This window comes from Salvelinus alpinus, chromosome 33 (assembly GCF_045679555.1).
Source record: "Salvelinus alpinus chromosome 33, SLU_Salpinus.1, whole genome shotgun sequence".
In the NCBI taxonomy this organism is placed as follows: domain Eukaryota; kingdom Metazoa; phylum Chordata; class Actinopteri; order Salmoniformes; family Salmonidae; genus Salvelinus; species Salvelinus alpinus.
In genome coordinates this window covers 17,801,067-17,822,776 of record NC_092118.1, presented here as the reverse complement: position 1 = coordinate 17,822,776, position 21,710 = coordinate 17,801,067, and the positions used below count along the sequence as shown (strand labels likewise).

The 21,710-nt window shown below is 45.2% G+C and overlaps 1 protein-coding gene across 10 annotated transcripts; it reads left to right on the top strand.

Annotated features, from left to right (window-relative positions):
• The first annotated feature begins 887 nt into the window (after positions 1-887).
• Positions 888-21,678, top strand: LOC139563300 (ubiquitin carboxyl-terminal hydrolase 47-like). 10 transcript variants are annotated; one of them, XM_071381863.1, is made up of 30 exons: positions 891-1,160; positions 4,319-4,378; positions 5,660-5,854; positions 6,464-6,577; positions 6,723-6,876; positions 9,162-9,258; positions 9,364-9,509; positions 9,715-9,794; positions 10,093-10,110; positions 12,041-12,190; positions 12,439-12,534; positions 12,692-12,844; positions 13,095-13,271; positions 13,424-13,555; positions 13,723-13,799; positions 14,236-14,291; positions 14,496-14,608; positions 14,729-14,836; positions 15,078-15,285; positions 15,392-15,507; positions 15,667-15,786; positions 15,928-16,729; positions 17,645-17,820; positions 17,939-18,019; positions 18,225-18,340; positions 18,866-18,984; positions 19,296-19,426; positions 19,743-19,790; positions 19,910-20,040; positions 20,203-21,678. In XM_071381863.1, exons 1-30 carry the CDS (start codon positions 1,116-1,118, stop codon positions 20,375-20,377), a joined length of 4,194 nt encoding a protein of 1,397 aa, XP_071237964.1. In that variant the 5' UTR covers positions 891-1,115; the 3' UTR covers positions 20,378-21,678. The 10 variants fall into 10 exon arrangements, with proteins under 10 accessions (XP_071237969.1, XP_071237971.1, XP_071237970.1 ...); XM_071381864.1 differs by having other exon boundaries at positions 10,090-10,110; positions 13,095-13,253; XM_071381862.1 differs by having other exon boundaries at positions 10,090-10,110.
• The last annotated feature ends 32 nt before the right edge of the window (positions 21,679-21,710 follow it).

The following is a 21,710-nucleotide window of genomic DNA, read 5'->3' as shown; positions in this document are numbered from 1 at the left end:
ATGCCAAACGTCCTGCACGGTGTTGGGCTGTAAGCACAACCCCCACCTGTGGACGTCGGGCCCTCATACCACCCTCATGGAGTCTGTTTCTGACCGTTTGAGCAGACACATGCACATTTGTGGCCTGCTGGAGGTCATTTTGCAGGGCTCTGGCAGTGCTCCTCCTGCTCAAAGGCGGAGGTAGCGGTCCTGCTGCTGGGTTGCTGCCCTCCTACGGCCTCCTCCACGTCTCCTGATGTACTGGCCTGTCTCCTGGTAGCGCCTCCATGCTCTGGACACTACGCTGACAGACACAGCAAACCTTCTTGCCACAGCTCGCATTGATGTGCCATCCTGGATGAGCTGCACTACCTGAGCCACTTGTGTGGGTTGTAGACTCCGTCTCATGCTACCACTAGAGTGAGAGCACCGCCAGCATTCAAAAGTGACCAAAAACATCAGCCAGGAAGCATAGGAACTGAGAAGTGGTCTGTGGTGACCACCTGCAGAATCACTCCTTTATTGGGGGTGTCTTGCTAATTGCCTATAATTTCCACCTTTTGTCTATTCCATTTGCACAACAGCATGTGAAATGTATTGTCAATCAGTGTTGCTTCCTAAGTGGACAGTTTGATTTCACAGAAGTGTGATTGACTTGGAGTTACATTGTGTTGTTTAAGTGTTCCCTTTATTTTTTTGAGCAGTGTATAATATCTGTGTGGAGAAAAATTATGCTTATAAATTAAAGACCATGACAAGAAAACCTGCGGATGAAAAGCACAGCGTTTCACTGGAACTTTGTCAATATTATAATTGTAAACATGCTCTACAGACTTGATCTACGTACTTAGATTATCAGTGACATCAGAGATGTTTAAGGATGTGACGATGATACCTTCTCTGAAATCTCGCGAAACTGAAGGCTGTCCATTTCCTCCCCATTGATAGCTGTTTGTTTGTGCTTAGGTGGTGTAACAGAAACTATTCAATATCATTTTCATACAAGTTTTTATTAGTTTCAGTTTAGTTGTACAGACCCTCGGGTTGAAAAAACACAAATTATGTTTTTTTCACCGTCGTAAAGTTTTCCCGTTGACATCGAGCTCGGGTAGATGCCTGTATAAATTGTCGCACAAATGGAAATGGTGCCCAGCGAAGAGAATCAGCTCGTACTCAAAGAGGTGAGATTACCATAGCCAGTTCCAGAACGGGTTCTGGCAACAACGGGCCCTTGGCAATCATCCCTGTGACAGTAAATGATACAAACAACTTTTTAGTTAGTACAGAAAAGCAGTTGGTGGCATTGTCTATTGACGCGTAAAACCGCAATGACAGAGTTGGCTAACTAACGTTAGCTTTCATCTAGCTAGTTAGAAAAGACTGCTAGCATGCTAACCTTAGCTAGCTACTGTAGCTTTAAGCCCGACTGTTTCGCTCAAAACGGCGTATTAACGTTTAACTAGGAAGCTATGGTGGACAAGAGGTAGCCAGCTAGCTACATGGAAAATAAAACAATTGTAGAGTAATAATTGCTAGTTTTTTTGGTTTGTTTGCTAGCTTGCTAATAATGTCGTTAGACATGGCTTTGAACTGATGCTAAAGATAAATTGTAGTTGGCTAGCTTGTCAAAGCAAAGGCAAACTAGCCAGCTGGACGGTGTCGTTGTCGATGACAAGCTAGTTTCAGATCGGGTAAACAAGAAAGTCCTTGTTGCAGGTTACGTTAGCTAGCCAGCTGGCTATCTATTTTTCTAAGCATCAGTCTCGCATGACATTTTAGTTTCATAGCTAACGTTAACTATTTGATATATCGTGTACACAAAATGTGCTATTAGTTAGCTGTGATAATGTTAGATGCTCAGTGGAATTTAACTAGCTAGCAAGTAATGGTCCAATACCCTCATTCGCTTAATATAATTAGGGCTAACTGTTAACAATCTAAACGTTTTTATGACACTGTCAGTACCTCTTATTAACATTTCATAGGGTTGTTTTTGTGTACACAATTTCCACACGAAGATTTATTGTAGCTAATCCGGCCACAGTCTTGCCTGAGTTTGCTGAAGTATAGTGCCAAGGGCTGTAGACAGTGAACTGCCTGCTTTCATTGCAATCAGAAATAATTACATTGTCTTTTGACATATTGTGTTAATCGCTTTCCAAGCTTTGGTAAATGGTACTAGAATGACAATTTAAATCATATATTAATTTAGAAATGTGTATCTAGCTAAGAAAGAATATAATGGCAGATCAAGGATAAAGACAAGGAGTGCTGAGCCTCTGTTTAGGCTGGTATTAGGGCTGAGACTGGAATGTTGGCCTCAGTAGGATAATACTTCTCCTTAAAATGGAATTGACTAGTTTTAATCTGCTCTGGACAGCCTCTCTCAATAATCAAGTGTTCCCAGTGCTGAAGGCCCAAGCCGTTGTGCTGCTATGCTCAGCGAAGCCTTGATCAGTCCTCTCTCCATCCCCCTAATCACGCAGCTGAAACCATTATTTCAGCTCTATGCAGGGCTCACTGCTCTCCACGGCCAAACTCTGATGACAATCTCCAACCCTACACACATCGCTGCCTGGGCCCCTGTCACTCTGCATTTGAGCATGGCTAGGCCTCATATTTCAGTGGATGTCTTGTGTAAAATAATGGAGAATCGTCTTTGTTATCCATTAACCAAGCAAGAGAATGATTATTTCATTTTCATCTCAATTTGAAATGGAACAGGTTAGGCGACTTGAAACAGAGCTTTTTTGACAGCAACAACACTCAGTTTAAAGATCTTGTTATTGTCCAACCAATGAAGGCAATAGTCATTATTTGAAGCAGTAGCTTCACAACATATCCACTCCTGCCTACTGTTGAGTCGTCCAGAGGGAACTGGTTGGTTTAAACTTTGTAGAGCCACCTGCTAGCTGCTGTTAAAGCGCTTGACAGAAGTCGTGTGCAGTGGGATGAGTCAGCGGGGTGGAGAGTGTTTTCGGCCTCTGAGGTTAGACTTAGTCCTCAATCTGGCATTGAGCATAGGCACACCTGCTGTTGTATTGTTATAAAATTGTTCCTGTTGTCTCAAGTAAAACAAGGTCTGCAAGTCAAATATGTAGTTCTCTAAGTTGTGTAGGCTAGCTTCAAACACTCGTATAATGTCCTCTGTGCTGGTGGTGGCATTTGCCCTTGCCTGTTGCGTGAGCAGACTTTCCTAGGAGGTAACAGGACTAATACTGTGTAAGGGCTATTGTATTTACGTGTTTGAGATTTTATAAAAATGTTAGTTTCAGACCTTTCATAACTATGCTAGGGACATTTTTATCTTCTTTCCAGGAAATTGTCTACAGTTTGTCAGATGTGCAAATGCATGTTAATGCAATGTAATTCCCATGGCAACTCATGTTAGTCCTAAATGTTCTTTTGAAAACCAAATCCCCAAGCAGGTTAACAAGCCCACTCTTGCTTTCCCTTTATGCAATGTTCACAGTTCCCGAGAAACAACATGCATAGAAAAGTTTCAGTATCTGTTTCAGGAAGAGTCATTAGACCTCAGGTGCTACTGTGAAACCAGGAAGTAAAGAGACACTTTTTCCCCCTCCCAGACTGTCTTCTTGATTGAAGAAAAAATGTGATCTTACAGACTGGAGTGACATGAAAATGAGACTGAAAATTACCAGCTGAAGTTCTGCTGAAATTCAGGGTTTTCTGCCAGCCAGCGACTATAGACCAGGTTGTTCTCACCCTCTGAAGGCTCATCAATAGAGTTAGTGTTGCTGTAGGCCTACTGATGCTGGGTGTTCGCTTGCTGTTATTTGCCCTATTGGAAGGAAAATGTTTTTCGGTGTCACCTGACTGGATCAATAATGACTTAACAGAAATCCAGACTAATAACTCTGGTTTTAGTTAAGTAATAATTCCTCTGTTTGTCATTTAGCCTAGATTCTCGTATCTGTTCTGTGTAGTGCGATTGTCTGTGCTCTATAGCACCTACGGCTGCATGTCAGCACCTTGCGACATTATCTGTGATAAAAATACCCCTAATCTGATGATTCACTCATGTGTTGACATCTGCGGCTTGTTTGTAGCATCGGCCGGGACATAGTTTGCCAAGATCACCAGCTTTACATAGAACAAGTAACTGTCTGTTTGATTTTAATAATACCTACAGTATTACTTGTGGTGTTTAGAAGTGAATTGAAAGCGTGCCATTCCCAGTTAGTTCGTCTGAGCCGGTGTGCTTGTGGATACATAGAGAAACTCTAGCATGTTGCGTAACTGTTTCCCTTCTCGGTAACAGCTGTTTGCACTGTTTTAATCTTTGTGTTTTTCACCCCTCCTTCCCATGTGTCATTAGGGTATGTTTTGGAGTTGCAGGCAGAGTATTTTCGTTGAGATGAAGAAGAGGTTTTCTCAGGTAGTTCCTCCTAGCGGAGTGGATAGTCTGTGGCTGTGTGCAGTTTACTGTGTGGGGTTTGCTGATGACTGCATGGAGCATCAGGTTATTGCTGTCCTGAATGTTTGGCCAACCTACCACCAGCTGGTTACTGTGCCTCAACCTTAACAAAATAGAAACTTTTAGAATAGAGGGCTGATTGATTGTGGGACAGTTTTGTTAACCCAAATGGCGGTAACACCAGCCCAACATGACACACATGTAGGTTAAATACACAGAACATAGGAATTTTTGTTTGGGGGATGACTCATTTGAATTCTTTAGGAAAATACAAAAGGTTCTTCGATTAGGGAAACATTTGACAAATGCTAACACACCACACTCATGGACTATAATTGTGGACAATTAAATAAAGGTCACAATAAGCACTGGCCATGTAATGGTGCTGATAGACCTTTTAAGCTTGTGTTATTGCGTGAGCCTCATTGGAACAGTTGTTTTGGGCACACTTAGTCACGGAAACACCACTATGTCCTGGACAGGTTTCTCTTGTGTCATTCCTGGAAGGCCTGCTTTGGGGAAAATAGTCTTATACACTGTAGTGGACATTGTAATCATAACGAATGTTGGCTTCACTAGATTTGCTGAATAACTAGCCCATCATTTCATAAATAACATGGACAAAGCCAGACTGAATAGAAACAATGAGGTTGTGATGGTGTGAGGCTCTCACTGGTAAACCAGACTAGCCCTATAGATTCAATGTATGCATGAGGCTCAAATCTTGATCTATCATTGCATGTTATGGTTTTTGGTCAATTTAATAATGTACTGTCATCCCGTCCCTTGAGTTACTTAACCAGATTAACCAGATATTTTCAGTTTCCTTACTGATGAGACATTCCTTATGGAGGAATTTTTGGCACTGTATGATAGTTTGGAAGCATGGCTCTGTTCCAGTCTCTGTAATGTGCCTCCCTCTCTAGGTTTGGGCAACTATTTTAATCTGCATCTTCCAAGAACGTAATGCAATGTAAGGTCCACACTGTAGGTCATATAATAGAAATCCTGCATTGCACCATCCGCCTGCTCTAGTTTCTTGTCTGGTGTTCGTTCGCCTGTTATGATGACATTCACGTGCGAGTATGAGAATGCCCTACCCACTGACTGCAGTCAAATCTCTCGGCTCCCTGAATGCATGCAAATAACCTGCTGATAACGTTTTAATATTTTGTCATGAAGTAGAACACTGAATGAAGGTGTGTGCGCTCTGCACTCAAGGTGTTTGTATGTATCCTACAGATAGAGAATGCGGCGGAGGAGCCCAGAGTGCTGTGCATAGTCCAGGACACTACCAATGCTAAGACGGTCAACGAGAGGCTCACCCTCAACTTGCCAGCCTCCACCACCCTCCCCAAACTCTTCGAGGATGTGGCCCACAAGGCGGGCTATGTGAACGGCACCTTTGACCTGGCATGGCGCAAGACAGGGGACATGGTGAGTCTGTGTCCTAAGACAACCTTATGATCCCAGGTCCCTTTATTGGATCCTGGTGGGGGGGTTATATACTTGTGTACACGTTCAAACTCCTCCAAAACGTCCGTTGTTTGCTCCTCCTCCACACATGGCTATACTGTCTACTGTACGTCAGCTGCTCAACTGAGCCGCACTTTGAAATAGTGCCGTTTGGATCCTCCCCATAGTGTGTAAATAGCTTTATGTACGCCAGTCTCTTTCTTTCCTGTCCCTGAAGTAATCTGAGGCTGGAGTTCTCACAAGAGTAGGTCAGTGGATTAAGCTCTTTCCACTCTTTCCCCCCCCCCCCCTTCTACAGCCAACATCACATGTCAAAACACTGCGGTTCATAGCATGCTCCACAAACTGGTCCTAAAAGCTCATCTTTTGAATGATCATGGGGAGGATTCTCCTTATGAATTCAATGGGAACCTCTGATTGACAGGTTGATTAGGTTGTATTGTGGGGAACTACTGAACTTTTTCAATCTCAAATCCTAGTTTTATTTTGTTTGCGTCTGCTATTTTCTCATGTTCAGACCTGCCTGTCCAAACTGAAGGGTGTTTTTTCTCTTTTTCTGTTCTCCCCCAGGGGTCGCTGGACCCCAGCAGTGAGATGTCCCTCACTGAGTCCGGGTTCGAGCCCGGGAAGAGGAACTTCCTCCAACTCACAGACAAGGACGGAGAACAGCCTCTGATTGCATCGGTGAGTGAGTGGGAAGATGAGAGTTAATGATTAATATGAATACCAGCATGCCTAGAGCATTCCCCTGGAGGAGGGATTGACATGCAGTTCATTCTTGGTAGACTAGTGGTAGCTATGAGCTGAAGCTTAATTCTCCTTTGTGTAGGATGAGTCGGGGACAGCGAGCAGCAGTGGTCTGGATGACAGCTCCCAGGAGCGCTTCATCGGCCCGCTGCCCAGAGACGGCACGGTGGGCTGCAGCAGCGACTACAGCAGCCCCAGCTACTCCTACTCCTCCATCCTCAACAAGTCTGACACAGGTACACCCTTTCTGTCAACAGCATAGACTTGACCTCACTTCCTGTTACGTAACCCCCCTGACAGCTCACTTCGTGAAGCAGATGCAAAGCTACAGGACTGTTTTGCTAGCACAGACTGGAATATGTTCTGGTATTCTTCCGCTGGCATTGAGGAGTACACCACGTCTGGCTGGCTTCATCAACTGGCTTCATCAATAAGTGCATTGATGTCATCCACACAGTGACTACGTACATACCCCAACCAGAAGCCCTGGATTACAGGCTGCATCTGCACTGAGCTTAAGGGTAGAGCTGCTGCTTTCAAGGAGTGAGACTATAACCCGGAAGCTCCCGCTATGCCCTTCGATGAACCATCAAACAGGCAAAGCGTCAAAACAGGACTAGGATTGAATCGTACTACACCGGCTCTGACACTCGTCGGCTGTGGCAGGGCTTGCAAACTATTACAGACTACAAAGGAAAGCACAGCCGCAAGCTGCCCAGTGACACAAGCCTACCAGACGAGCTAAATTACTTCTATGCTCGCTTCGAGGCAAGTAACACTGAAACATGCATGAGAGCATCAGCTGTTCCGGACGACTGTAATCATGCTGTCCGTAGCTGATGTAAGACCTTCAAACAGGTCAACATTCACAAGGCCGCAGGGCCAGACGGATTAACAGCACATGTACTCTGAGCATGCGCTGACCAACTGGCAAGTGTCTTCACTGACATTTTCAACCTGTCCCTGACTGAGTCTGTAATACCAACATGTTTCAAGAAAACCACCATAGTCCCTGTGCCCAAGAACACTAAGGTAACCTGCCTAAATGACTACCGACCCATAGCGCTCACATCTGTAGCCATGAAGTTCTTTGGAGGCTGGTCATGGCTCACATCAACACCATTATCCCAGAAACCCTAGGCCCACTTCAATTTGCATACCGCCCCAACAGATCCACAGATGATGCAATCTCTATTGCACTCCACACTGCTCTTTCCCACCTGGACAAAAGGAACACCTATGTGAGAATGCTGTTCATTGACTACAGCTCAGCGTTCAACACCATAGTGCCCTCAAAGCTCATCACTAAGCTAAGGACCCTGGAACTAAACACCTCGCCCTGCAACTGGATCCTGGACTTCCTGACAGGCCGCCCCCAGGTGGTAAGGGTAGGTAACAACATATCCACCACGCTGATCCTCAACACGGGGGCCCCTCCTGTACTCTTGTTCACTCATGACTGCACGGTCAAGCACGACTCCAACACCATCAAGTTTGCCGACGACACAACAGTGATAGGCCTGATCACCGACAACGATGAGACAGCCTATAGGGAGGAGGCCAGACCTGGCCGTGTGGTGCCAGGACAACCTCTCCCTCAACGTGATCAAGACAAAGGACATGATTGAGGACTAAAGGACAAGGAGGACCGAGTACGCCCCCATTCTCATCGATGGGGCTGTAGTGGAGCAGGTTGAGAGCTTCAAGTTCCTTGGCGTCCACATCACCAACAAACTATCATGGTCCAAACACACCAAGATACTTGTGAAGAGGGCACGACAAAGCCTATTCCCCCTCAGGAGACTGAAAAGATTTGGCATGGGTCCTCAGATCCTCAAAAGGTTCTACAGCTGCACCATCGAGAGCATCCTGACTGGTTGCATCACTGCCTGGTATGGCAACTGCTCGGCCTCCAACCGCAAGGCACTAGAGTAGTGCGTACATCCCAGTAAATCAGTGGGGCCAAGCTTCCTCCCATCCACGACCTCTATACCAGGCTGTGTCAGAGGAAGGCCCTAAAAATTCAAAGACTCCAGCCACCCTAGTCATAGACTGTTCTCTCTGCTACCACACGGCAAGCGGTACCGGCGTGCCAAGTCTATTTTCAAAAGACTACTTAACAGCTTCTACCCCCAAGCCATAAGACTCCTGAACAGCTAATCAAATGGCTACCCGGACTATTTGCATTGCCCCCCCCCCCCCCTTACGCTGTTGCTACTCTCGGTTTATTATCTATGCGTAGTTACTTTAACTTTACCTACATGTTCATATTACCTCGACTAACCGTTGCCCCCGCACATTGACTCTGTACCGGTACCCCCTGTATATAGCTTCGCTGTTGTTATTTTACTGCTGCTCTTTAATTATTTGTTACTTAGATTTTTTACTTAACACTCCTTTTTTCTTAACTGCATTGTTTGTTAAAGGTTTGTAAGTAAGCATTTCACTAAGGTCTACACCTGTTGTATTTGGCGCATGTGACAAATTACTTTTGATTTCATGTCTTTCTCCCCCTCTGCAGGATATGTGGGTTTGGTTAACCAGGCCATGACCTGCTATTTGAACAGCCTTCTACAAACACTGTTTATGACCCCAGAGTTCAGAAATGCACTGTACAAGTAAGTACCTGTTCTTGTGAAGCTCTTTGTATTGTTCTAAACAACGGTATTTAATGAAGAGCTTTGTCCTAAAACTATTTTCTACTTGTCCACTGTTCCCTCCAGCTGGGAGTTTGAGGAGTCGGAAGAAGACCCGGTTACCAGCATCCCTTACCAGCTACAGAGGCTGTTTTTGCTGCTGCAGACCAGTAAGAAGAGGGCCATCGAGACCACCGACGTGACCCGCAGCTTTGGCTGGGACAGCAGCGAAGGTGGGCTGTCACACTGCTACATCTAGGCAGCCTCCCCGTAACCAGGAGGAGCCTAGGCTTAACCGCTTCTGATGTTTTGATAAATGAACTGGAAGAGTGTGGGGGAAGGGGTACTTTGTTTGTTTTGTCACACAGTTCACTGTCTTAACTGGTCTGTGTGTTTATCTATGTCTCTTCTGTTGTGTCTGCGTATCTGTGTTTTCAGCCTGGCAGCAGCATGACGTCCAGGAGCTGTGTAGGGTCATGTTTGATGCCTTGGAGCAGAAATGGAAGCAGACAGAGCAGGTATGAAAGAAAAGTGAACCCTGTTACTTGTCTGAAAACACTAATCCAGGGAGCCAATGAGGGGCCTTCCCCAGGCCCAGAACAAAGGGCCTTCTGTGGGAAGGTGAGAAAGAGCCAGTAAGGCTGAGGGTTAGCGTTTTCTGATCTCAGGAGTTTGGTATGAACCGTAAACACTTAATTAACTGTGGATAGAAGCACTAGGCTCCTGCATTTAGCTGTATTTGTAAAGAATGCTCTGCATTATCAGTGGTTAATCAAAGTCCCATTTTGATTTTTGCTATATTTGTGTCCCCAGCAGCAGTTTTCTCCACTTACGGTACTTATTTGAACTTCTATTATTGTTTTCTTCAACTGTTTGTTTTTATTTGTCATTTAAAAAATTACATGTACACATTACATGCATACAAAAAATGTGAACGGGATTGCACAATAAAGTCAGATTTATTTCTGCTGTGGTCCCTATTTCTTTGGGTTGTTGACAAACACGGAGTGTACAAAACATTAAGAATGCCTTCCTAATATTGAGTTGCACCCCCTTTTACCCTCAGAACAGCCTCAACTTGTCGGGGCTTGGTTTCTAAAGTGTCAAAATCGTTCCACAGGGATGCTGGCCCATGTTGACTCCAATGCTTCCCACAGTTGTGAAGTTGGCTGGATGTCCTTTGGGAGGTGGACCATTCTTATTACACATGAGAAACTGTTGAGTGTGAGAAACTGATTTGCAGTTCTTGCCACAAATCGGTGCGCCTGGCACCTACTATCATACCCCATTCAAAGGCACTTACGTTTGTCTTGCCTATTTGCCCTCTGAATGTCACACACAATCCATGTCTCAAGGCATAAAAATCCCTCTTACCTTTCTCCTCCCCTTCATCTACACTGATTCGAATGGATTTAACAAGTGACGTCAATAAGGGATCATCTTTCACCTGGTCAGGGAAAGATGTTCTTAATGTTTTGCACACTCAGGGTAGATTAGTTACATATTCCAGATATATACAGACATGAAAATGTTTGCTACTTTTCAATTGTTAGCTAGCTTTTTACATTCTATTTAAATGAGGTTATTGTTGGTATGGCTTTAAGTTGCTATGGTAGTTTGTTTTACTCAACAGCACTGGAATATAAAAAAGGGTTCTTACCAGATATACTCTAAAATTTTAAATGGTGAAAGTCTCTGGCGCAGGTATTATGCTGGTGGACATCTCTAAATAAACATAGTTGGATAGGTATGTGAGGGCTGAGTCAGTGATAATCCTGTGGACCTTACCAGATCACTTCAATTAATAACATTTACTTTTACACAGCCACCCTAGCTGCTTAAAACGCTGGACCTCCAGATAAGTTCGAGGGCCGGGGGAGTTAAAATACAATTCTTTCAAGCTTGTTTTAGCTGGTCTGTGGCTTATTCTTTAGAATCAAAAGTTTTTAAATCCTAAATTGTTTAGATGTTTGTGGCTGCTGGTGAACCATGATGAGCACACATAATCAGTGACACTGAACTAGCTTACCTGCCAAACTCTTCAGGGTGTCAATATCAAGCCATTTAGAGGTCTGAGCTAGGAATTATATTTTGGGGTTTATTTTTGTTAAACATAATCTCACAGGTCAGGTACCTATCAAATTAACACCCAAGGTGATGTTTTTGGTCTAACCTCTGAGTTGCCCACTTTGACACTGAAACCAGGGGACCTTGCAAGCGTTACTCTGGAACCAAATAAGCCATTTGGAAATATTGGATAACTCCGCTCTAAGGATCTCTTCTACTGAGGCTTTGTTCTTTTGGGACACCAATTGAGCAGAGTCATCCGCATACAAAAACTATTTACAAGAGCAGGCTGATTTTCATATTATTAATGTACAGTAGGAAGAGCAGTGGACCAAGGACACTCCCCTGCGGGACTCCACAGCTAATCTCCTTTTGCATTAGACAGTTTTCCATTAACATCCAACACTTGGACCAATTGGTCTCTACCTGTTAAATAGGGTCTTACCCAGTTAATGAGCCTGCTGTTGCAATCACATATTAAGTGAAATGTGTTGACTCTTTGAGAGGAGCCGAGTCATTGTCTTTGGGGAGTGTTAGAGTTTAGGGAGTTTACATTATTATTAAGCTGGCATAGAGTTGTGTGAGTAGTAGGTTCAGTGTGAGCAGTGAAGAGCGTATTTCAGAATTCTGAGAGATACATGTGTGTGAGTGTTGTGACTGCTTGGGCCTGACTCCCTCGTGTTGTGTTCCCCCTCAGGCTGACCTGATTAACCAGCTGTACCAGGGGAAGCTGAAGGACTATGTGCGCTGTCTGGAGTGTGGCTATGAGAGCTGGAGGATTGACACCTACCTGGACATCCCACTGGTCATCAGACCATTTGGGGCCAGCCAGGCTTATGGCAGCGTGGTGTGTGTCTCTCTGCCTCCATCTCTTGTCTCTGCCCTTCTTCATGACTATAGCAGTATTAATCCAAGTGTGTGAAGAGATCAAAGCTATGATGGTCATTTATGTATTCACCGCGCAGACACTGAAGTCCAGACCCTGCTGTATGCTCCTGCATTTTCCTAAGACTGTTAATAGTAAGACAGTGTAATGTGACGTAGATGTGGTCAGAGTTGTTACTGATACAGTGCCTTTGTGACTCACTGAAACAGGAGGAGGCTCTGCAGGCCTTCGTCCAGCCAGAGACTCTGGACGGGGCCAACCAGTACTTCTGTGAGCGCTGCAAGAAAAAATGTGATGCCCGTAAGGTGAGTATACAGACTAGTGATCTTGTTGATGTTAAGACCACACTTCCCTTTGGGTCATGGGAGAACTGATGGGGGGGGGGGGTATTGAGTGAAGGTGGTCACTGGTCTGCCCAGGCAATTTGTGTTCTGACCCATGCCCTTTGCCCTCCCTCCACAGGGGCTGAGATTTCTTCACTTTCCCTACCTGCTGACTCTGCAGCTGAAGCGTTTTGACTTTGACTACACCACTATGCACCGCATCAAACTCAACGACCGCATGTCCTTCCCTGAGGAGCTGGACATGGGTCCCTTCATTGACGTGGAGGACGAGGTGAGACACACCAGCCCAGTGTGGCCTCCTATGTGTTTTATACTCTAGATAGAATAATGAGGCACGGGGTGGGGTGGAATAGTGCCAGCCTTTCAGGTCCACTCAAATTAGATTTTCGATTATGTTTCATGTATTAGTAATTTCCATGAAGTCATCATTAATTCATGAGTGTTACTGATACCTGAACTCTGTCTGCTTTCTCTCTCTTTCCATCCTGCTCTTTGTTTTTGATCAATGCCTGCTCTCATAGAAATCTCCTCAAACGGAGAGCTGCACTGACAGCGGGGCAGAGAATGAAGGCAGTTGCCACAGCGACCAGATGAGCAACGACTTCTCGGCGGACGACGGTGTGGATGAGGGCATCTGCCTGGACAGTGCCAGCAGTACTGAGAGGGTACTGAAGCCAAAGGTACCCAGCCTCAACACTGTATGTAATACCACACAAACCGTCCTTACACTCTAGCACCCGTACTCCCTGTGTCTTATAGCCCATCCTGGTCTGTTTGCATGTAGTGCAATCTGCTGTCATTAGATTTAATTGTTAGCCAATTGTCTCTCCTGCCCCTGTCTCGTCTACAGAGTTCATTGACCTTTGAGCTGTTCTCGGTCATGGTGCATTCGGGCAGCGCTGCAGGTGGCCACTATTATGCCTGCATTAAGTCCTTCAGCGATGGCCAGTGGTACAGTTTCAACGACCAGCACGTCAGCAAGGTTATCAGTCTTACAATAACTTATGTTTACTATGCATGTAATACTAGACAAAACAACTCAACACAGGTTGCATCAACATAACTCCTGTCATTGTAACTGACAGTTGTCAGAAACACAACGGTGGTGGTCCAGTGTGTTGATGTGTGTGTGTGTGTGTCCTTATATAGATCACCCAGGAAGACATCAGGAAAACATATGGAGGGTCCTCGGGGAGCAGAGGCTATTACTCCAGTGCCTTTGCCAGGTCAGTGGAGCTCCTGTCTCTGTCAATCTCTGGATTGATCTGAAATCAATATGTCCCTGAACACATCTCACTCCCATGCCTGGCTCTCCCATCTCACAATCTCATTGTATGTACCTACTAATGCATGCCTACATGGCCAGAACATTACCAGCATCTGTTCACTTCCCACTCCACACACCGCAACGTTCAATACCAGAGGAAGCTTTAATGGGGATGAACCGGGGCTTTTTTACTTAGTCCTACATTTTATTGAAGTCTCCCTGGGAGAAAAACTAGAGGGTGGTTATTCAGGCTAGGACAAAGCCCTGTTGATAACTGAGCTTTTACGTAATGCACTGTTCTTTCATGTGTTTGGAAAGGAAGATGGAACTCTATTTGGCTACTCATTTTCCTTTTCTCCATTTGCATTTAATAAGATGTTTTTCTGTTCCAACAGCTCTACGAATGCGTATATGCTGATTTATAGGTTGAAAGACCCCTCAAGGAATGCAAGTAAGGGAAACATATTGAACCAAGTCTAGTTCCATAATCAAGTTTGCTTTTAAATGTCTAAAATGACTGTTCATCTGTATAAAGTTGAATATGTGGGTATAACAATCCTAGTAGGTTTTACTCTCCTAGTCTCTCTCAATGACTTGGACCCCCAGTTAGTTATGGTGATCTCTTGACTGATGGGCCGTGTTGTTACCACTGCAGAGTATCTGGATTGTGATGACTTCCCTGAGCACATAAAGCATCTGGTCCAGAGGGAGAAGGAGTCTGAGGAGCAGGAGAAAAGACAGAGGGAGATCGAGCGTAATACCTGCAAGGTACATCCTCCTCCTGTGGACTTTCCCATGGTCAACGGTGTCGGTCATTTGACTGAATGTTGTTCTGTTGTTTTTCACAGGGGTTGTATTGTTGTTAATTGCTCTGTATTTCTCTGTCAGATCAAGCTGTTCTGCATGCATCCGGTGAAGATGATGGCTATGATGGAGAACAAGCTGGAAGTGCACAAGGACAAGACGCTCAGAGAGGCAACAGAGATGGCCTACAAGGTACGTCAGAGTGGAAGCTAAACGGGGAGGAAAGCATTGAAAGCTAATCTCACTCAGCAGCTGCAGTTCATACCAGCCAGCGGTCGGTGTCAGAATAGAGAGTGGTCCTAGGATAGACATAGTTGTAAGAATAAAAGGGGGGGTTACAATGGCCAAGAGAAGCTTCAAAACATTACCTTATGCGTCTATTAGCAATTGGACGTGTTTGTGTGTGTCTTTGGCCAATCATTCTGCCCCATAGCTCATGGAACTGGATGGGGTGGTCCCGCTGGACTGCTGTCGCCTGGTCAAGTACGATGAGTTCCATGAGTACCTGGAGCGCTCGTACGAGGGCGAGGAGGACACCCCCATGGGGCTGCTGCTGGGCGGGGTCAAGTCCTCCTACATGTTTGACCTGCTGCTGGAGACCCGCAGACCAGAGCAAGTCTTCCAGCCATACAAACCCGGAGGTCAGTAAAACACATTCAATAATTTAAATATAATACTAAAACTAGCAACTCTTTTAGCCTTTTTGGAAATGAGTTGTGTGTGACTGGTTGGTGTGTGTCTCTGTAGAGGTGATGGTGAAGGTTCACGTGGTGGATCTGAAGACTGACACTGTTGCCCCTCCCGTCAGCATCAGGGCCTACCTAAACCAGTCAATCACTGAGTTCAAGCAGCTCATTGCACAGGTAAGTTCAGACACTCTTCTTTAATTCTTCCTTTCTATCTAATACAGTCTAATCCAACCTGATACAGTCCACACTTGTAAGACCATGAAATCTGCCAGTATTTGTTTTGGGATCTGTAGTGAAGTATCTCTCCACTGTGTGTGTATTGTTTGTTGAAAGGCCACAGAGCTCTCAGCTGAAACCATGCGTGTCGTCCTGGAGCGCTGCTATAATGACCTTCGGCTTCTCTACGTGCCCAACAAGACACTGAAAGCAGAGGGTTTCTTCAGGAGCAACAAGGTCACACACTACTTTATTATTGTCCTTTCCAGCTTGTGTCTGCTGTGTTAAATTATGTTTACAGATACACAACATTTTCAGCAGTGCTTTGATCGCAGATGTAACACAAACCTAATTTGTCCATTATCTGGTTTCTCTTAGGTTTTTGTGGAAAGCTCTGAATCCCCAGATCACCAGGTCACTTTCACTGATTCCCTCTTGTGGAAACTGCTGGATCGCCATGGGAACACAATCCGCCTGTTTGTCTCGCTCCCTGTGCAATCCCCCGGCACCAACAGAACTATTTGCCAAAAAGTGGGCGGCGACCCTGAGGAGTGCTCTGAGGGGTCAAAGGTCAACAGGAATTCTGTAGAGACCATCCTGGAGGAGAGCACAGAGAAGCTGAAGAACCTGTCCCTCCAGCAGCAGCAGGGCTCCAGCACCAGTGACAGCCAGAAGAGCTCAGACACCAGCGACTTCGAGCACATCGAGTCCCCCTCACCCTCTCAGGAACCAGACTCCTCCTCCGTATCCGCTGTCGTTGCAGTCGACAACCGAGAGCTGGAGAACCGGATCCGGGTGGCCAGCGGCGGGGGGGCCTACTCTGACCCGGAAACCCAGTTCCCTGGGGAGGAGCGCTCGGACTCTGAGGTGAACAACGATCGCAGCACGAGCTCAGTGGACAGTGACATCCTGAGCTCCAGCCACAGCAGTGACACGCTGTGCAACGCTGACAGCGGCCCCATCCAGCTGGCCAATGGCCTGGACTCACACAGCATTACCAGCAGCCGCCGCTCCAAGGCCAACGAGGGCAAGAAGGAGACGTGGGACACAGCCGAGGAGGACAGTGGCACGGACAGCGAGTATGATGAGAATGGGAAGAGCAAGGCGGAATCCTATTACCTCTACTTCAGAGCAGAACCATATGCACAGGAGGACGGCTCTGGGGAAGGAGGCCAGAAATGTACGTCTTCTAAATCTGTTTACAAATGCAGGTCTTTGATTCTAATCTTGTTTAGTCTGTCCTAACTTTTTTTGATTGAATGTTTAGTTTGTGGGAACTGTAGAATTGTTTTTTTTGTACCTTTTTCTGTGGAATAAGTGTGGGTCGTTCATACTATGAATTTAATCACTTTTTCACAGCACCGTTTTGATTTGAACGAAACCTTCCATACATGTTTTCCCATGTTAGAAGTGGTCAGAAAGTGCTCAAAGATTACCAATTTTTCATACCCCACCATGAGACATCCATGCACACCCGCATGTGTCTATGTGTGTACACGTGTGCTTGTGAGAAATGGGTAGAATGCTGTAGCAGGCCTCACTCTCCATTGGATTTGCTTATACTGTATAATAAGATTTGAAGGTGTTTAAGATCTGAGAGAGGGAGAACGCTGTAAATATAGTACGATACAGAAACGGCTGTAGTTCACAAACAACAATAAGTTTAATCATATATTTGGGCTTAGAACAGGTCAGATAACAATACTATATGCTTTTAAACTATTTCATTCTTAAATGTATTTCAAAATGCTGAAGTCATTTTAAAGTATGATAGAGAATAACAATACTAAAATGTCAATATGGCCTGTCTAGACACTTGTGCTAACTGTGTTGATACCAAATGTCATGCATTTACACAAAACAGAATTTGTGGCACATTTTTGATATCGTACTAAATATAGTACATGAATGTGAATGGGTTAATTTAAGATAAGCACTCATGTCAGTTATCTGATAGAGCAACACCTCAAGGGTTAAGAAACACTGGTTTAGATGCTGTTAGAACAAAATCCACATGTAGTATTTAATATACTGTTATATGATTAGTTTGTTCCAACTAATTGAAACATATGTTTTGGTGCTGTTTGCCTGTCAGGTGTACTGGTCCACGTGGATAAGAGGATAACTCTGTCAGCGTTCAAACAGAACCTGGAGCCTTTCGTGGGGGTCACCTCTACCCAGTTCAAGGTGTTCCGCGTCTACGCCAACAACCAGGAGTTTGAGAGTGTACGGCTCAACGAGACCCTCTCCTCCTTCTCTGACGACAACAAGGTCTGTAGCGTCTCACTATCTGCCCCTTTCAAAACATGACTTTCTTCAAAAGATAATGGTGTTTTTTTTTTTTTTACAAACAATCTTATCCATGACGCTCCTCTTGGTCTTCTTACAGATAACCATTCGATTAGGCAGAGCACTGAAGAAGGGCGAATATCGGGTGAAAGTGTACCAGCTACTAGTGAATGATGCAGAGGTAAGGACCGGGATGAGCTGATGTTTCTTCACACACACAAGTGATTGTTATTCGGTGTTGTGCAATTTCCTCACTTAAAAGCAGTCTGTAGGTGTGTCACTGATGGATTTGTCACCAGGGTATATTATGTGACAGTTGTATATGTCATTGTGTTTCATGCTTAAGTGTGTGTGTGTGTGTGTGTGTGTCTCTCTCTCCTCCCCAGCCCTGTAAGTTCCTCGTAGACACAGTGTTTGCTAAGGGCATGACTGTGAAACAGTCCAAAGAGGAGCTAATGCCTCAGCTGAAAGACCAATGCAAGCTGGACCTCAACATCGACAAGTGGGTTCCACCTTACACACTTAAAAACATGTACAGTCAAGTAACTCTAATCTGCATATCTAAAATGATCTATGTACACAATCCAATGCACACGAATGTATGGGCACACATGCAACCATACATCAAATATTATACACTTGAATCCTTTACCTACATATTTTCTTCTGAAAACATTTGTTGACTGTAAAAGGTACCACAGGTGTCTTCGTGGTGATACAATCATAATGTCAGTCTTTAGTCATTTAGAAGACGCTCTTAACCCTAGTTGCTCTAGATAAGTGCTCAAAGGCACATCGACAGATTTTTCACCTCGTCCGCTCGGGGATTCAAACCAGCGGCCTTTCGGATACTGGCCAAACGCTCTTAACCGCTAGGCTACCTGCTGCAGATCCTCTCACTTCAAAGTATTATGGGTGCCTTTGTTCTACTATGGATGGGTACTGTGAGTGACCTTTTAAAGCACTGACTCACAGCTGATGCTTATTGCTAGAAGTGTTGTTGAATCCCAATTGTGTGTGGGGTCAGGTTCCGTCTCAGGAAGAAGACGTGGAAGAACCCAGGGACAGTGTTTCTGGACTACCACGTCTACGAGGAGGACATCAACATCTCCAGTAACTGGGAGGTCTTTCTGGAGGTTCTAGATGGTAATACTGGTTTGCTATTGTTTCGATTACTCTCTTCAGAACAATTGTAAATCGCCTCATGGTCATCATAGCCTGAAAAGAGACAAACTTACTCTAAAATATATTACTGCTTTATATCAAACGCCTATATTAGGTCACGTAAAAATGGCTTTAGAGGAAGCTTTGACAATTACTTCTGTAAAAGGAAAAGCCCTGTAGAACTGAATTGTCTCATCTGAATGAGTATCACTTGTGAAAGAGAGGCAGACCGAGGCAGTGGGTGTGTGTGCTCGCTCAGCCATCCCCAACCCTCTTCTCCTGCCCCTTTCCAGGACCGGAGAAGATGAAGTCCATGTCCCAGCTGGCTGTGCTGACCCGCCGCTGGACCCCCGCCCAGATGAAGCTGGAGCCCTTCCGGGAAGTGGTTCTGGAGAGCAGTAGTGTGGAGGAACTCAAGGAAAAGGTGTGTGTGTATTCACGTCCTGAATGTGGTGCCAGGCCTTGTACACTGGTGCACATGTCTGAGGCCACAGACACGCTAGATTGCAAGGCAGCACTGTGGGATGGTCTTACCCACTAAGTGCACGCTCCCAGCAACATCACTGGGTCTGATGCACCACTTGGGAGTAGTGAGATGCACTGTAACTTTTCACATCACAGTATATATAACATCAGCCTCCTAGACTTTGAGATGCATAATTAGATGTTGCAAGATAAATTATAGGGCATGCTAAATGGATATTAAAAGGTAATTTGTGACATCAATTCTCTCTCTCCAGCTCAGTGAAATAAGTGGTGTTCCTCTTGAAAACCTGGAGTTTGCCAAAGTAGGTGAACTGTTTTTGATGCTGTTAGGATTTATTTTTAATCTTGCGTTGATTCACTCCACTTAATTTCCTGAAATGTTTCCCAATTTACTGACTGGCGTCCTGATTGTCTCCTGCAGGGGCGCGGAACATTTCCTTGTGATATCTCGGTATTGGAGATCCATCAGGATCTGGACTGGAACCCTAAAGTGTCCACTCTGAATGTGTGGCCTCTGTACATCTGTGATGATGGTGCTGTGGTCTTCTACAGGTAAACCCATCATACTCTGCCATACTGGAACAGGGCCCTTTGCCATTTCAAATGAGTAGCTGTTGTGAAATGACAATGGGATGTTCAGGAAAATTGCAGATATTTGGTTTAATATAGGTATATTCTCCAGAAAGGCTCACAGCTTGTGCTCTGGGGTTTCAGGGACAGCACAGAGGAGCCTATGGAACAGTCTGAAGATGAACGCAATGAGCTGATGAAGAGGGAGAGCAGCCGCCTGCTGAAGACTGGCCACCGGGTCAGTTACTCACCTCGTAAGGAGAAGGCCCTTAAGATCTACCTGGATGGGGGCCCGGTCAAGGACCCGGGGCAGGACTGAGGCCCTTCTGAGGCCCGTCCCAGTTAGCTGGTTGGCCTGCCTGCCGCAGTGTAGCTTGGCCCGGCCAGGGGACCCTGTCTGGCGTGGGGCCCCACGTTGACTCGACGACGTCACCAGATCAGTGCGTCTCACACCATCTCTCGTCCTCCCATCTGAGCTCTAGGGGAAAGAGAGTGGCTCAGAAATCATATTGTGCACTATAGTTTATTGTACTGTGAAGTTTAAAGGGAAGTGCAAAAGCTATTCAATAAAAAAAATACTATACAGACAAATCAATTTAACGAAAATGTTCCAGACATGGGTGCACGATCAGAGTAGAGCTGTGTAGCCAGAGGGAAAGACAAGTCTGTCAGTTTCCTCTCCTTCTCCGCAACACTTTATTTCTCCTCATCTCCCTCTTGCACTTGGGTTTCTCGCTCTCCCTCTGTTAGGTAGACTAGCGATAGAGCCTACCTGACCCATCTGTGAACATGTACCTGGTTCAAATTCTCCACATCTGATATTTCACCAGGCTAGAGCGATGCTCGTCCCACACACTTTAGAGACTGAGTATAAAGCCAAGAATATCTACGACAACAACCTCACTTTGTCTTCTTCCAGTTTCTTTGTCTTCTTTAATCCAAACTGCAGTTTTTTTTATCCTTGGCAAATCAATACGTAGTTCACACTCAACATTTAATGACCTCTGTCTTCTCTGATTCTATAAAATTGTCATTTTTGATTTGCTGACGTGGAGGGTTTCTGCTGTTTTCCCAGAATGCCACAGTGTACATCACTGTGGAAACTCCTCTTACTGCTGCTCCACCCCCTACGCTTTATAGGAGCTCAGCCTCACTTCCTCCTGATTCACTGATACGTGTTAGTGCTCCAATTACCAAGGAAATGGCAACTAGACCACCATGTAGATTATGTTAAGGAGCTCATCATTTTGTTCAATGTAAATTATTTTGATGTTATTTTGAGTGACCTCTGGCACACATTAAAAACATTTTGTCTGTATTTAACCTTATGTTAATTTAGAAACCTGTTTATTTCTGCACGATGTGAACGGTGTGCGTGTCTGTCGAGGCCACGTGCATGCTGATTGCTTGACGGGCGGGAGCCCTTAGTGGTTTTGGAGATGGTTGGGGGCAATATATACCTGCTGCTGCTTCTCAGACTGAGCAGAGGGCATAGACCTTACTGGACCAGCTGACTGGGTATCCACACTGCAGGGCCCAGCAGAGCTCCTCTGTGCTTCTAATGCTGCCTGCCACAAGCTGTTCACAGTAGAAATGCCAATAAAATAATTTGTTTCTTTGTTTTGAGGTTTAAATCTTGTGTGAACATAGTT